At 38.1% G+C, this 16891-nt stretch overlaps 1 protein-coding gene across 1 annotated transcript in view; it reads right to left on the bottom strand.

The window, feature by feature from the left end:
* Positions 1–16293, bottom strand: part of GART (phosphoribosylglycinamide formyltransferase, phosphoribosylglycinamide synthetase, phosphoribosylaminoimidazole synthetase) — a 32906-nt gene extending 16613 nt beyond the window's left edge. The window contains exons 1-11 of the mRNA XM_008949048.1: positions 16264–16293; positions 13182–13330; positions 9012–9107; positions 8139–8313; positions 7341–7452; positions 6061–6129; positions 3929–4054; positions 2969–3056; positions 2455–2540; positions 1747–1915; positions 945–1176 (exon numbers count right to left, since the gene is read on the bottom strand). Of these exons, the coding sequence (XP_008947296.1) occupies positions 945–1176; positions 1747–1915; positions 2455–2540; positions 2969–3056; positions 3929–4054; positions 6061–6129; positions 7341–7452; positions 8139–8313; positions 9012–9107; positions 13182–13326 (1298 nt within the window). The 5' untranslated portion in view covers positions 13327–13330; positions 16264–16293. The remainder of the gene's footprint in view (positions 1–944; positions 1177–1746; positions 1916–2454; positions 2541–2968; positions 3057–3928; positions 4055–6060; positions 6130–7340; positions 7453–8138; positions 8314–9011; positions 9108–13181; positions 13331–16263) is intronic.
* Positions 16294–16891: the final 598 nt, after the last annotated feature.

The raw sequence follows: 16891 nt of genomic DNA, 5'->3' as shown, positions 1-16891 counted from the left end.
CTACTCTTGCCTGACATACTGACCTAATTTTTTTCTACTACAATACAAATATCAATTCCATATTTTCACATAAATTTCTCAAAAGATGCACAGTACTTCAGAGAGAAAGAAGACTAAATACGAATGCCCTTGTTCATTTAGTAAGTTTATTGATTGTAATTTTACAATATACTAATCAGTATACACTGTCAGCTCTCACTAATATGCTTCACAGACTACAGAATAACTTGTTATCAAAAGTTACGTTTTGAAGTAATTGGAGCATAGGCAGGCAGATATGCTTGATATTAGGTAAAAATCAGTCTACAAACCTGCAAGCTCTTAATAACATTAGAGAGACAGCGGGACATGGACCTTAACACCCCCCCCAGCCCCCGCATCTATATAATCTCAAGACTGTTAAACAAAATGCTGTGAAAATAAAACGAATAATAATAAAAAGGCACAATAGAACCTAGACATGTTGTTAGCCAGCTATTCCAATAAAATGCATAACCCCAAAAAAATAGGTGCAGATCATTTGAACCAGTTCTAAAAACTCTGAAATGAACCATTAAAATAGCTCAAACTTTGTTCATACATACATTTCATGGTATTAATATTAGGCTTATGGACAATGCAAATCTAGAGCAAAAGCTATGTTCTAAAGCCCAAGAACCAGAAGTTCTCCTTCACCAAAACAGACAGAACAGACAGCAACAGCACAAGTTATTCTTCTATGCTTGTTAATGCAGTTTAACTCAGACTTAGGAGAGTAAGAACATGGATGAGAGCCATCAAAAAGCCTGTTCCTTTCTTGGCTGGTCCTATATTGCCTGTAAGGATGGTAGTTAAAACTTGTGTAGAGTTATACGTAATATGAACAGTTTACTAATGTAAACCAGCAGTGTCCTTAAGTCCCTTTTACACCAGTTATTTCCATTTCAAGTGTTTCAAATATCTACCTGGATTGTCTCAGGAAAGCTATAGCCCGGTAACCAATGTCCTGTCTATAAATGGCACCCTTGAAGTCTATGGCTGCTACTCCCTTGTTGGCTTCTTGCAGTGCTGTCATTAGATCCTTCTTAATGGCAGTTACTGTAAGGACCCTTCCTCCACTAGTCACCACTTTGCCATCCTTCAGCGCCGTGCCTGCATGGAATACCTCCAATCCCAGCTGCTTAGCCTTAGAAAGTCCTGTAATTGTTGTTTAAGAAAATAAATACAGAAAAATCAATTGATTAGAACAACTTCTATTAAATTACAAATTAATAGATGCTCAGCACTTATTGACCATGTCCAAGTGATCATGCTGGCAAACAGGTTCAACATGTAAAAACTACACTTCGACGAAAGACAAGTCTGCTACTTAAATGCTCAGAGACACGGAAAGAGGTATTTGGCTGAAATGCCTGCATACAACATCTAGTTCCAGCTGGATTTTATACTCCACTGACGTAGAGACCACAAAATATGTCAGCATCAACATCACGTAAGAATCAGTTATCAGCCCAGAACCACTTTACTGTAACATCTACTAAAGAAATGTCACAGAATTTAACCATATAGCGTGGAGAATGGGAAATGTGATTGGTTTGTAATGCAATGCAAACTTTGACGTGAAAATTCAGTTGTTTCTTGCTGACCACAGGATCTACAGTGCCTGTGAATCTAAGTTACACTGATTCACCTTCTTCTGGCAGAAGAGAGAAGGAAGAAAGGGCAGGAGAGGAATCAGACTTCTGCAGACTTTCCTGCTACACTTACCTGTTATTTCCAAACCCTTGGGATACGTTCCTGGATACCCTTCGCTAGCCATGACCACAGTCACAGCTGCACTGTCTTCAAACCAAACTGGCATGCAACTAGACAACTTTTTATTGATAACAGCTTGCATAACTTCATACAAATCACTTTTCAACAGTGGAAGAATCACCTACAAAAATACAGACCAGCAAATTAAAGAAAACAATGTGCATGGTTATATTTTCTTCACTGAGCTTTTAAAAATACTAGCACACTTGTAAAAATAACATTAAGTAAGTATGTTCATATGCTGTATTTTCACACACACATACATACTGTGCATAATCTATGTACCTTTAAAAATACTCTTCCTTGAAGATAATTTCTATGAGTAAAAGAGCCGCTACATAAAGCGGAGAAAAGGTAGAGGCCAAAGAAGCCTATTTGATTCTGAAGAACAGAAATATAGGGTTTTTTCACACTTGTCAACAGAGAGTGAGGAAAAGAAGCGCTCACTTCTTTAACAAAGTAAAAATAAATCAAATCTATCTCCATTCCAGAAAAGATAGAATAGTGCTGAGTTTCACTCAAGCTTATCCTCCTAAAGCCCGTATTTGAGTGCGATTAGCTACTTATTCATCTGAAAATTAGTTATGAGTAATGGTAGATAGTAAAAGGCTTTTCCTCCTCCCATAATGTCAAACTGTACCTACATACAAAATAACTCACCTGACATTCTGGGTCACCAAACCTGCAGTTAAACTCAAGAACTTTAGGTCCATCTCTGGTAAGCATTAATCCAGCATAAAGCACACCTAGAATAAAAATTTATATAAAAAGCTACATAAGCAATTGCATAGGTCATTTGTTCTGAATCTATTTGTAACAGTGCTAAAAGGGATTCCACCTCTGCTCATTTAAAGGTAGGATGTTAAGACCTGAGAACTTGTGTTAAAAATAAATCAGGCAGAAATAGTTGTGGTTACAATTTTGCAGCTTATTTTCAAATATTCTCCTTTCTGTTCTTCCTTACTTGACAATTATCTACCGCTAATGAAATGATATCCATTGATTTCAGTGGTCTCTAAATCAGGCTGATGATACCAAACTCAGTTTCTACATAATGAGCAAAGTTATCTTCCTTAACTGACAGTGTGTGCTAGTCCTATAAAGAGGACAAGGTAAAAAAAAAAATTAAAAAAAAAATGTCTTCCAATTAAAAACCACAAACTTTTGTACGTACCAAAGTAGGGGACACCTTCTTTCCTCATGCCATCAACAGTTTTTTGCAGAACAGTATCTCTTATTTTCTGCAGCAAATCTTTAGAAATCTAATAAAACAGGATTAAAAAACAATGTTTGTAAAAAGGGTATGCATGATTTTTCCTACTGTGATGGCTAGTGTTTTTAAGAGCCAAGCAGAACATTTGGATAGTCTCTTGCTCACTTCAAAGTGTTCCATACTATGGAATGGGAGTATTTTTTTCCCTCTCTTCAGAAAACATACCACAGCATTAAAACAACCACTTGCATTTCTTCAGATACTTCTCCATGCTTAGATCTACACATGCAAGCAATCCTGTTGGCTTCACTAGAACAAACCATTTGCACAGACATACTAGAATTTCGATAAGGCCTCCCAAAGAAAAATCACAGTTGGGAAGTATAATGATTAATGATCAAATTTTATTCAGTAAATGAAATTAAAAGCTTTATAGAGGAACAAACCCTATTTTTTAAAAAATAAAAAAATAAAAATCACTGCCATGACACAGGTGAAGAGAAAGCAAAGTAAGTTCTTTGGCAAATAGAAGTTCCTTGCCAAAAGGAAACGGAACTACCTTAAGCCACAGCACAAATTCATCATTAGCTTAGTTCAGCACAAGACAAAAATGTGGTTTTAAGCACTTGGTTCTCATGATCAGTAGTATCTCATAATGCCTAAAAAACCAAATCAAAATACAAGGCTGCAGAAATAACACTTCCACCTTTGTATTTAAAAGCAATTCAGTAGAAATATTCTCTTTAGAGAGACAAACTTATTGTTATGGACTTTACTTGACTATGTCAGTTTTAGGCAGCTCTTTCCATCCACACGCTCTCTCCTGCCCATCATGGCAGAACTAAAAAATTCACACATGCTTGCAATACTAGAGCTGCAGTACAGTGGTAGTGAAACATCTCCTTGTCAACACATTTGTACCTGAGGTGCTGGGGAATAAGCTCCCATCCCTCCAGTGTTGGGGCCTTCATCTCCATCCATTAACCGCTTGTGGTCCTGGGCTGGAGGCATGGGTGCAATTGTGATGCCATCAGTGAAACACAAGCACTAGAAAATCAGAATAATTAGAACTCCAGTGGATGATCAAAATTAAAGTGTAAAATGTGCAAATAAATTTGATTTTCAGTGCTGCAAATGAATATTTAAAAGTATAAATTCTGACCCTTTGATAAAACAAACTACAGGATTATAAACATTTCCCTTTTCCCTCAGGAAGCAGTGCCGCATTTTGTATGACCTTCCTACAGAAATTACCCTTAATATAACGTATAAAAATGATAACATAACATCAGTAGTTCTGGTGAAAAGAAATACTCAAAATTTAAAAAAAAACCAAAACCACAAACCTTCATGATGAAAGCTACTTCTTCCCTCCCCCTTCCTCCAGCCTGCACCAGAAGGAAGGCGTTACATTCCTTTCAAGATTTCCTTTTCCTTGTTGATAAAACTATTTACTTTTGAAGTATTTATAAGTTTCTTGTACACCACATGCTTTTATCCTCAATATCTTCATAATAAGAAGCTTGCTGGCATCTTCTGTAACTGGATGATGATGTTCAATGTTTGGACTACTGCTAGCAGTACTCAAAAACATTTTATGCTAATTAAAAAACAAGCAAGGATTCCCCTACAAAACCTGAAAGTGCCAAAATATTAACATATTAAGAACTACAGCCATTTGTGGAAGGTGAATTATTTTGACATACAAGGCAAGCAGAATGTTTTCTTCACTGCTTGTCCGTCATCATAGAAAAAAAAAACCTTTAAACTGTGTGTTTGTATTACTGTGTTTTATTACAGTAAATCTAACAGTATTCTAATGACTAATTAAGAGCATTACATATTTTCCACCAGAGAATGGAGATCTGCATAACCCCTTAGTTCCTAAAAAGGCCAAGCCAACTAGGAAGGAATAAGGATGACCAATATCTGCACATCTAATTTTTTCGTATTGGGCAGGAAACCAGACTATGCAAAGACTGGCAACAGTTGGAGATGATTGCTTACTTTATAAATACCACCACCTCCAAGATGAATGTTCACAACATCCAGCATAATCCAATTGCAGCTCCAGGACTTGGGAACCTGAGCTGGTACTTGGCTGTTCTGCTTTGCGTGATGCAGGTGTCAAGTTGCCATGCCACCTCAAAACCTAGGCTCCAATTCTCCTTTTCTCCTTCAGTCTGTTCATTAGATCAGATATATTTTTTTAAATGAAGGAGTTGAATCAGCTTAAAACGAAGGAAATGTTCTTTCTAAATCTGCAGAGTAAATCAACACTGTCAAAACATTTAACAGCCTTCGTTTCCACGTCCTTTGTCCCTGGGTGCACTTCCACATTGTGATATCTCTGGCAGTGAAACTGGTTAAAGAGGATCCTGCCTGCGCCTGTCTTGAGCTGATTGTTCCCTTGCTCCAAAGGAGTTTGCTGCTCCTCTGAGATACAGTTCAACATATTCCCCTCATCAGCAAAGATTACTGAAGAAAGCCTCCGTCCTTCCTTACTCCCAACTACTCCTTGCCTTGCTCTGCACTTCGCCATCCTATTACTTGCACTGAGGCAAATGGACCTGGGCTCTAAACCTGAACACAGCAAACATGCAAGGCAGTGCTGATGATTTCTTTGAAAAAAGATCCTTAAGTTGTATCATCACAAAAAGATAACTATTGTAACTGAATCAAAGGCAAACAGCAGTGAAGCAGGTAGCAATGAAGAAGGGATATCTTATGCTGTCTTTGCTGTCAGAGGAATCATAACATAGAACTGCACGACCAATGACAATCAAAAAATTTAAAGTTTCATTTTTTTTCCCATGTGGCAACAATTGATTACTGTTTGAGTTATTTTTATTTAATTTGAATTATTTTAACAGACTGCAGGAAGTTTGTTTTTTAACACAGCTGTCTTTAATACAACTTTGTTTATAAACAGTTAACTGCTTTTAATTGAAGTAATAAAATCCTATACATCCCTGCTGTAGGTACTTACAAAGTGTTCCCTAAATAGTTTTGAATAGGTATAATCAAAGTGTTACAGTGAGATGCACACTTACAGAAACTTCTTCTCCTTCAAGAAGTTCTTCAACAACAACAGTTTCCCCAGCTGTGCCAAAAGTCTTATCCTACAGTAAAAACAAAATCTCTTCAGTTTTGTTTCAGTTATTTCCAACTATTAAAATTGCAACAAGAAAAAATATTTTTAATACAGCAAGAAAAACACAGCACAGTTTTGAGACGATTAATCTATTCTCCACCCTGGGTATGTTGGCAATGGTAAAATCTTTGCTCCTCTTTTCTGTTTATTCTTAAGAAAATGCTGATTTTATGCTTGAATATTTTTAAACTGCAGATGATATTTATGACCTACTGAGCAAGTCCTCGCACTCTACCTTTTAAAAATTGCACCCATGATACTGAAACCAGTAGCAAAGACTGTCTAGTGTATAATATGAACCTCTACCACATACCAAAGTACATTTCTACAGAATACATTGGAAAGGGCAATATTTTTATGTTCCAATGCAACGTCTGAACACTGACTGCATATTTAGGCAATTAAAAACAACCAATCCCCACTGACAAAGTACTCTCTAACATACATTGGGTTTTTTTGTTCAAGACATTGGACCATACGTTAAGATGTGTTTGTCCAACAACCACACACAGAGATAGACACAAATCAAAATGTGAGTGTAGACCCTGTACTCTGACTCTTGAAATGAAAGTGTTTCAGATAATGTCTCTTATGAATCAGCATGACTCCAATGAATTTTAAGATGTGCTGCTGACACCAGCTGAGGGCCTGACCAGTATGTGTCTTAAGAACTGTCTTAATTTTCCAGTTCTATGTTCCTAACTGTTCATCTTGGTTCTCTTCAGGTTTTGATGGTCCTAATGTATTTGTTAAATATCCTACCTAATTGTATACTTAGCTTTAAATAATTCCACTGGAATTTTACTACATATCTAAGTACTGTGTGACTGAGTTCTAAAGCTGACATTGCTTGTCAAGACCCAGCTCAATCACAGTATTAATATTACAGCACCATATTATAAAAAAAAAAAAAAGGAAATCCATATGGAAATAAGTGTGGGTTTTCATTAAGAATGATTTTATTTTAGCCTACAGGAACTATGCCTAGAAAGAGCACCCGGTCTCAAGCAACAAATATAACAAAGCTTCTTAGCTGTCCAAATAATGGGTAAAAGATTTGATGCCTTTTAGCCATGTTCCTAATACACAGAAATAAAGAGTATCTTTGAGACTCTGAGATGGTTAACAACTTATTTTGTGTGAGAACTCCTCCAGTTAGTGCATGACATTTCCACTTACCTGCATGATTTCAGTAACAGCTCTGCAGGCTTCTTCCTTGTTTGAAGCCACAATTACTCCTTTGCCAGCTGCCAGGCCGCTAGCTTTTACAACTAAAGCAGGGAAGTTTGCACTTCAAAGACAGAGAAGAGAAATTCAATAGTAGACACTGTATTGCAAATATATTTTGTAAGCATTTTACACTTTTCAATAGTTGAAAGATAATTCTCAGTTTTTATAGCAACCACTTTACCTTACAGAGTAACACACATGTAAAAATGAGGCTTCTCTTGCTATGCTTTGCCTGTGAAGGATTTCTGCTTCCTGTTTTTTCCCCACCACTGAATTTCATTACTGTCCTGAAAGGCTGCTCTCCTTTTAATAACTTACTGTTGTATCACTTTTGAGCCACTAGGATTGTATCCTGACTAGCAGATCATCATTTGCTGAGTAAGTCTCTGATGCAGATTTTGTATTTGTGGGGAAAAGTTACAAAGACGGTGGAACACATGATTATCAGGGTGCAAGCTGGATTCCCATGGTAGGCTACTTGAGAAAAATAAAAGCTGTCCTGTATTCTCCTCTAAACTGAACACTGAACTTCATTTTAATCTTAAATCTGTAAATAAAAGCCATTTAATTATCAGACTTATTGCAGTGTGATAGTGTCATTTTACATTATCCTTTAAAACCTTCACAGATGTTCCATCACAGCCAAAAATACCGATACATTAATAACCAACTGATTGTTTGTTTTGGGTACCTAGCACACTGCACATTGCTGTAAAAGAAATACTTCTAAAACAACAAGAATTTTACCTGTTAATAAAGCTACATGCTGCTTTAGGATCAGTAAAAGATTTCCATCTTGCCGTTGGGATCTCATGACGATCCAAAAAGGCTTTGGTAAAGCTCTTACTGGACTCCAGCTGAGCCGCCTTTGCTGTTGGACCAAAACACCTTACTCCAGCTGCTGTCAAGTCATCAACAATTCCTAAAAATGACAAGACAAAAAACATTTATAAATCACTGGATGATTTATAGGTAGTCCAAGTCTGCAGATGCACTGGGTTGTTGGACAAATATGTCAGGAATGATAAGCCATATATATTGCCTCAGTATCTATTTTACCAGATGGGCCTTGGGTGCATTCTTCACTGTAATCAGGAGAGGTAACCCTGTAATATCTGGGGCTGAGCAGATCTGCTGCATTTGGTAAGAGATGACAACTTTTTTGGTTTTATTATAGCTTTTAACTAAGAGGTTTGTGAAGATGACAATTGTTGATCATGTAAAAGATTAAAACAGAAAAATTATCAGCATGTTTATAAATGTGGGTTGGGTGGTTTTTTTCCCTAAATTATTATTATTTAAGAAAATTAAGATTCCATAGAAAATCAAAATCTAGTTAAGGTTCCTACATGGAAACACTTTGATACCTCTTTTACTAATCCCAAGCACTTAAAAAGAAACTGAACATTTAACGATATTTTAACTGTTGCATTGTTCAGATAATACCCTTCAGAAATTAATTTTCATCACAGCATAACCCTGAATTTCAGGGAAACTGCCACAGAAAATCTGTTTCCATTCCTACTGAAGGCTGTTGAGTGGTGCACAGAATATGGGGACTAAAGTTTACTTTCCTTCCTGAATTATCAAGGCTATGCTTTTTAGTTTGCTTTCTCTTACCAGCAGCAAGAGGAACCTCTGGGCCAACCACAACCAGCCTGATCTCCTGATCTCTGCAGAACTGGGCAAGTGCAGCATGATTGCTGATCGAAACCGCTGTCAAAGACACAAAAAGACTGCATTCATTACAGTTGCGTAGCACTAATTTGTCACGTAACACTGAAGCAGGATTTTCACCAGTCTCGCACTCCTGAATGGCAGGTCACTGTGAATCTGGAATACTGAGGCATACGCTAATATACAGTCTTACATGCAAGGCTGAGACCAAAATACACCACCAAACCTCCAAGCAAAGGCTGTGGTTTGACACGCATTGTCAACCCACCTTGCTCTTGAAAGTTTGAGAAGGTCTGAGTCCTTCTGCGCTGCCATACAGTAAACTGGTCTCATCTCTAGGAACATCCCATTTGCCAACTCAAGAATCATCATGAAGGATCCAAGTGAAAAATAACTCATAAGCAAAAAAAAAATCTTTTTTTTTTCAGCCAGTCTCCTCCCTGAGTAGGGTCATCATGAAGCTTTACAGATGTTCAGGCCAGCACAGTGCAGGGGACAGAAACAAGTGGCTGATGGTAGGACTGCACCTGCTTTCTTTTCTTTCTTCCTTCCTTCCTTCCTTAGTGCCAACTAAAAATTGCCACACTGCACTGAAACAAAGGAATCTGAACATTTTTTCTTGCATTAGGCTGATAATAAGGGCAATTGCTGTAATTATGGGTAAGGATATTTGGTCTTGGGTTTTTATCTTCCCATAAACAAACATTTAATATGATGATACTTGGAATACCCCAAACTGTGTAAACAAAAGAAAAAACTTGCACAAAAGATGATAATATTGCCTCATGATAAAAAATATTACGCAAGCCAATGCAATTCCACTGCTTTTATCAAGAATAAATAAAGCCAAGGTCTACAGAGGATGGCAACATGGACCCAGAGAGAGCCGAAAACATGGTGAGCACGGCTTGGCAGGGATTGGTTGCCCTTTGGGGAGGAGACTAAGACATCAGGGCATGAAGCTGGCAAAGGGAGCATGATACAGCACAGCACAGCCCCTCCTTGCAGCTGGGCTACTTTGCTTTAAGTTTTGCCCATGATCTCCTCTTGGTGACTGTACTGGCAAGCACACCAGGAGGTGATGGTCTCTTCCAGCTAATTTCTGGGGGAGTGACATGAGAAAGGAGAGGCAGTAAAAGAGCAGCTTCTGCTGGACAAACAGACATGATTTTGTGTTGGTGCCCACTGTGCTCCTGCCATCCTGTATGAATAAACTTCCTGCTTCCCCACGAGAGGCAGCTATTTCTGCCTAAGAGATAGCATAAAACTAACTAGCTGAAACCTACATCTTGGTTATAGATTTGCCTTATTTGGGGAGGGGGGAAACCAGTATGGACATTAATAAAACCAATATCCTTGATACCTATCTAACAATTCAATTAACTTTTTTCCACCATTTTTAAGTAAGGAGAAGCACAGGCCTTTGACTTCGACATGCAATTTATGCCAATTGATTTCTGGTTCACAAGAGAGCAAAAACAAAACTGTAACACACTTGGCCTTAAAGTACTGATTAATGTAAAGGTCAATATTATCTTTCAGTGCCATGGGGCTGTTGTGAAAGCAGCTGGAGAACAGCAGATCCCAACCAAAAACCGTGGGGCCTCTGGTGAGCAACCGAAGAGGAATGATTCCTGCTCCCCACGATTACTCCATACAAAGGGGAGCAGGGAAACAGCCCATGAGGTGATTGTGCTTTTCACTCCAAACTGTCTTGCCACAGGTCTGATCTACTAGTGATACAAACAGTGAATATGGCACCAGATTTACATGATCTGTGAGTGTCCTCGTAATAAGCGGAAAGGAATAAATCACATCATTAATATGTGACTTTACCTTCCCCCCCCGGCCAAACATCATTTTCCTCAGGATGTAAACAGAAAGGGGACATTTTTGTAGCTGCATTTCATTTCTCAAAACAACAGCTAGATGTTCCTTTCAAATCAGACAGAAGGACCTTGGACCAAGGTTTTCAAAGCTAGAGCTTGAAGCTAAGTTACGCTGAGAGCTAAAATATGATGGAAGGAGGTGTCAGGATGTTGAAGTTCATCCACAGACAAGCATATGTCTGTCTCTGGATTCAGCAAGCCACTCTGTACTCCTCTGGCATCAAAAATGCCCTGCCAATTAAATATAATTTGAATATAAAACTATATGTAGTCACTCAATCTAAATCTGTCTCTATTGTCAGAAACTATTACTGACTCAAATTAATCATGAAAACACTTTTTTTTTCACTTAGATACCAGCAAGGCATGAAGTATTTAAGGTTATTTAGAAATTTAAGCTTATCCTTATATGTTTAAGAAATCATCTGAGAAACAGAATTGCAATGCTAATTAAAGGCAGTCTCACGAACCATGGAAGGAAGGTGAACTTTCAGAGCCAAGTCTTCATTATACCAAAAAAACCCAGAAGCAATGGTAGCAGTTTCAAAGACACTGTTACCCAGGCTCACACAATGTAATAGAGCTCACATGCTTCTATAAAGCTGTTTTCCATTTTCTTCCCCGAGTTAAAATCTAGACTTCAGTGGTAGGACTAAAATGCCTGAGCAGATAAAACACATTGTTTCCTTAAAAACTAAGCAAGTAAAACTCTCCACAAATTCTAAATTCTTCCTGCCTCCTTGTTGGCTGAAGATTTCTCTCCCAAAGTGAGTCCATGGTCTACAAAAAAAATATTTTTAGTACACATGGTAGATTTCATGGACCTAGCTTGAGCATTATTATGTACACACTCAAATATTTTGCACCACTGAAGGTGCAGGTTTGTTTATGGAATAACAAGGTGAGAGAAAAGCACAGCAGTTTTTGAAAGACAACACTTTTGAAAAAATACTGAAATTACCATTCTGCAGGCCATACAGACTGGCATTGACTCCATTTAGCATGAGGGTAAAGCAGAAAACATGACTTTCCTGTCAGGCCCTTCCTTGGGCCCTCTGCTCAGAGGCCAAATAGAAAGAACAAAAAAATACTTACGATACTGTGACTAGTCAGAGAAATTAAAGTTATTTAAACAGCCTGTAATTAAGCATTCCAATGGAATTGAATATGATAATTACCTTCTTTACAATAATCTAACAAGATCCATGTTTCCACATGAGATAGTAACAAAAAAATATTTTCCTCACATATGTATATGAATGCAGAAAATTGATCTATATGTTTCATGTTAACTATGTTAACTTTAATTCTTTATGTTATCACGTTTTAAAGTGGAAACCTAAGTCAGTTGTTTAAAGTACCTAATTTGGGATCTGTTATATAAAGGACACAATACCAGAATCTCTGTAATTACCCCTGGTTTTGTACTGATTCACTGTGTGCCTCCAGGCAAGCACCTCAGAGCAGGGTTGTTTTTTTTTTTTTTTTTTTTTTTTTTTTTTTTTTAAATGCAGCATGTAACTTTAGATGTTCAATTTGAAATACCTTGATTTCTCAAAACTAATAACTATAAATAGTTTCAATTACAGCCAGTCAGAGCTTAACATACTAAGCTAGAAGCTCAAAACAGGCAGTCAGTACAAAGAAATGAACATTTGAAAATGCTCTTAACTTCTGAAAGTCACCAAGACAAAGGAATGACTGTTTTCTTATGGCTGAACATTTCAGGGCAGAAAATACTCTCATCAAAGGTTGTAAGGATCCCAGAGCTTCAATGTGCTTCTGAGAATATAGTAGTGAATTTAGAATTTTAGGTGCTGGCATTTGCTTCAGGCACTTTTTAGCTGTTCATCAACCAGCTGTTGTTGATTGGAACAAAGAGAAACTACCACCCTTCCCTGCTAGGCTGCTGGGAGGCAGGAACTACAACAGCTATCCCAAGCTGTATTCCCATTGGAATGTGCATCAGACAGATGGAGTTTTGGCTGCATCCTTCACCCCCAAACCTAAAAAATTAGATGTCACAACTGAGAGTATATAAAATGAGTGTCAGTTGCAAAAAGCTTCACTCAGACATATTTTTAACTGCATCTATATGATCTATTTCACACGTCCAAATAGTAACAATAATCCTTTCATATTAACAGCTGTGATTTCAGATTGATGACTAGAACAACTTACTGGTTGAATTACACATTTCAAAATGTTCTTTTTTTGGTTTTACCTGAATTTGAAATTTTTCCATTGTCAGCTGTTCCTGCATTTCCTGGAGCAACAAACACATGTTTTACATGTGGGGACTGGGCCAGCTTCCAGGCTAGTGCATGCTCTCTCCCTCCACTGCCAATCACAAGCACTCGATCAGCCATTAGTCTGCATAAAACCAGAACACAAGGGAAACAGCCAGAGTTAGCCACATGAGGTTAGAAAAGCAAGAGCTTCGCAGACCACGGTTTTAAGGGCTGGGTGCAACACAACTCACAACAGAGGTGAATGTCACTTTGTTTCAGGAAGTGGTATTTCTATATGGGTTTTATTGGTTTAAAAAAAAACAAAAACAAAAACAAAAAACAACAGAGAGATGTACATGAAAAAGGATCACTGACTGAATCAGATGCGACATAAACTAAATGTCAATGACCGAATTGTTCCGGAACACAGATGTAACCTGCAGGGCAATCCATCCTGGTTTTCTTTTAGTCAGATTGGCAGCTGCTCAAAGTTATACAGAAGTCTGGATATAAAAAAAAACAAAACAAAACAGAAACCAGGAAAAACCCTCAAAAGTGACCTGGCTGTGATGTGTAGCCTGGAAATACCTGGAGAATCCATGTATGGAAAGGGCAAAGCTCTTCTGATGAACCAACGGTATGAACACAGTATTACAGTGTTGAGAGCTGAACGGGACCAGTCAAGAAGCTCTGAAAGAGCTCTAAATATTTTATGAAAAGGAAAGGCTAAAAGCAATGGCACAGGGAAATCAACTTCCAGCTCTGGCTCTTCTTGGGGTAGGACAACCGGGAGGCAAGCAACAGGAAAGACTAGGTGTTATTAACAAAGAAGATTGTTCTGAGAAGGTACTGTGGGACACCCACTCCTCTCCCATTCTACTGAGTTTTAGAAATACCCATTAACACTCTCTTGGCCTCCAGAAAGCAGGTATGTGAATGAAGGCTGCAACTTCATTACAATTTCAAACTGTCCAAAACCTTTTCAGTAGTTTGGAAACAAAACAGTCACAAAAATGAAAGGAACTCTCTGTTTTGCCCTCACTATGTCACTGTGTGTGTACACATAACTCATACTGGACTGATGTCAAACTTACAATTTTTAATTTGAGCAGCTCTGAAAGGTAGCCTTCACTTTTTAAAGACATATTTACTTCTAAGCGTATTTCCTACTTGTTTACTGGTATATGTCACCTCGGTATTGCTGTCCTGACAATGACACCACACAGCTAGCAAGAGTGTAAAAGAGTTCACTTACACTGAAAAAAAACTCTCTGGAACTCAGGAAATAGTAAATAAAGAATTACATAATTTATAAAATAAGTACATATACCTTTACCTGGAGTTCATTGAAAAGCAAAGGCTAGCCTCCTAAGCTCTTCAAAGAACAAGCTGTTAAGAGCTACAAGTTACATACACAAATGATGCCACTGCACTGGTTAAAATGAGATTTTCATTCACAGAGGCCAAATGGTTCCTGAAGAAGCTATTCAGCAGAGCAGAAAGTGAGCAGCTACAAATTGGCAGGTGGTCTTAAGGCCAAGTGCAGCATGAACTACTAGGAAAAAAAATCTAAAAGCTTTAATTCGTAACGTATGCAAAATAATAATCTAAACCTATTAAAAATGGCTTAAGAATTTAAGAAATGAGAATAAACAAAACCAGTTTTGTTCTGGAAAAGGCACAATTTATTCAAAGGGCTTTGCATGGCCAGTGAAGAGATCTGAGTGCCCCTCTGCTCTACAAATCACCTCCCATTTGTGGGGAGGAGGAACGCAGCCCAGATAAGAGTTTGGTCAAAAGGAACAACCAGTCTCCCTGTTGTAATCCCAGCACACACAACACGCAACCCTTCGTCGCTCCCCATTGCCTCTTCTGTCAAGCAGCTGGTCATTGACCCCCGCTTACCCATAGGTACAAAGCCTCTTCCCAAGGTGAGCCCAGAGAAAAAACCCAAACACGCACACACAATGCCGCCTGAATGCACACAGGTGACAGCTCTGTTTCAAAGAGCAACAAAAAGTCAGAACTCCTCTGTGGTCCCCCCTTTGTGGGAGGCTAAGAGAGGATGACTAACACAAAGCACATCCTAAGCAAAAGAATAGAAAAGGGGGAAAAAAAAACCCCAAACATGAGATATCTAAGGGAAGAGCAATAAGACTGGATAGAAAGCAGATTTTCAGCCAACTGATGACTTAGTTGTTCATGCTTGACTTGAATAAAGCTGTTCTGATAGCTCTGACCCTGGAGAAACCCATCCTTCCTGAGGACCTGGACTACGCAGGAAACACCTTCTGCTCTGAGGGTGCTATGCAATGTGTCTGGTGAGCCTGATTTTTAAATCCAACCCACTGTAACAAAGTGGAAGAACCCACATGTGTTTTAGAAGGTGTTTGTATGTCATTTGCTGACGTATTTTAATCTGTTGATGACGGAATTATTTTTTCAGAGAGTGATATTTTCAGGTAAAACATCCAGACAGAGTAAAGACAAATTAAACATGAGCAAAAGGGTAAAATAAAGAAAATTAACACAGATGTTCACTATGAACTAAATACACTGGTGTTGAAATTTAATTGCAGTTCTAGGCTGGGCGAGACCAATAGCTTTCTAATGAACAGTGTTTGACAAAATACATGTTGCAAAATTGCAGAGAATCTTTAAGGATTACTTACAATAAAAAAATCCTACCACACTGAGGTAAAAATTAGCAGTTGTGGTACACGTATCCGAGACACAAGTCAAGTTAAACCTCTCTTGTATTGCAATTCAAACAAAAAGAAAAGATAAAAGAATAAGGGACTGACTACAACAATGGGATGAATTATATAAAGACAATAACCTAAGAAAAAAAAAAAGCAATAAAAAAGAATAAACCATGTAGCAGGCTGTTGTCTCCTACACTAATGTTAAACCAAATAAGCATGTTTCCAGTGCTGCCCATTGACAGTTGTAATTAAACAGTAATTGTTAAGGCGAATTTTATCAATAAGTTGAACTATACACACTACATAATTTTCTGACAAGTCCCTCAGAACCGTGTGCAGACATTTGAACCCGAACAGAGAACATACTTACTCAATCCTATGTGCTGCCAGCCTGAGGAAGGGAGTACTTGCGTTCAGATGCACAAAGAGAGAGGAGATAAGCAGCCTCCGGTTAAAATGTAGCACCCCTGTCCCAGTATGACCACCCCGCTGACGACACTGTGCAGCTAGCCAATGAAGGGGGAAGTCCAGCCACTCCAGCTGGGAAGAGGGGACAGAAGCTTCCACACAAAAGGTCTAGGAGAGAGGTTTTTTTTTTGCTCTGCAAAACCTTTGCAGAGCAGAAGCAGCACATCCTGTTGTTTCTAAACAGACAAAATAAATTCTGTCTCATCCCAGGTATTTTTTTCAGTTAAAAACTACTTACCAATCAGATTGTAAACATTCTCTTTTTATTTAAAAATAAGACAAAGCATTTTTGCTATGCATAAAATTGCTCCATTCAGCCTGCTGCTTAAAAGTAATGTGACAGTCTTGAAGATCCAGTGACACTGCTGCCAGCTGCAGTAACTCACCATGCTGGCAACTCAGTCAAAGAATCACTTCCTTTTTCCCCTGAAGTAACATACTCTATGTTATAGAATACTACTGTCAGCTGAAAAAAATTAATTATATACAGCATAAAGTTTTATATGGGAGCATGTAAATAGAATAAGCCA

This window comes from Merops nubicus, unplaced genomic scaffold (assembly GCF_000691845.1).
Source record: "Merops nubicus isolate BGI_N331 unplaced genomic scaffold, ASM69184v1 scaffold15991, whole genome shotgun sequence".
NCBI classification, from domain to species: Eukaryota; Metazoa; Chordata; class Aves; order Coraciiformes; family Meropidae; genus Merops; species Merops nubicus.
Note: the sequence above shows the minus strand (reverse complement) of the source record. Positions and strands in the feature narration are given on the sequence as shown.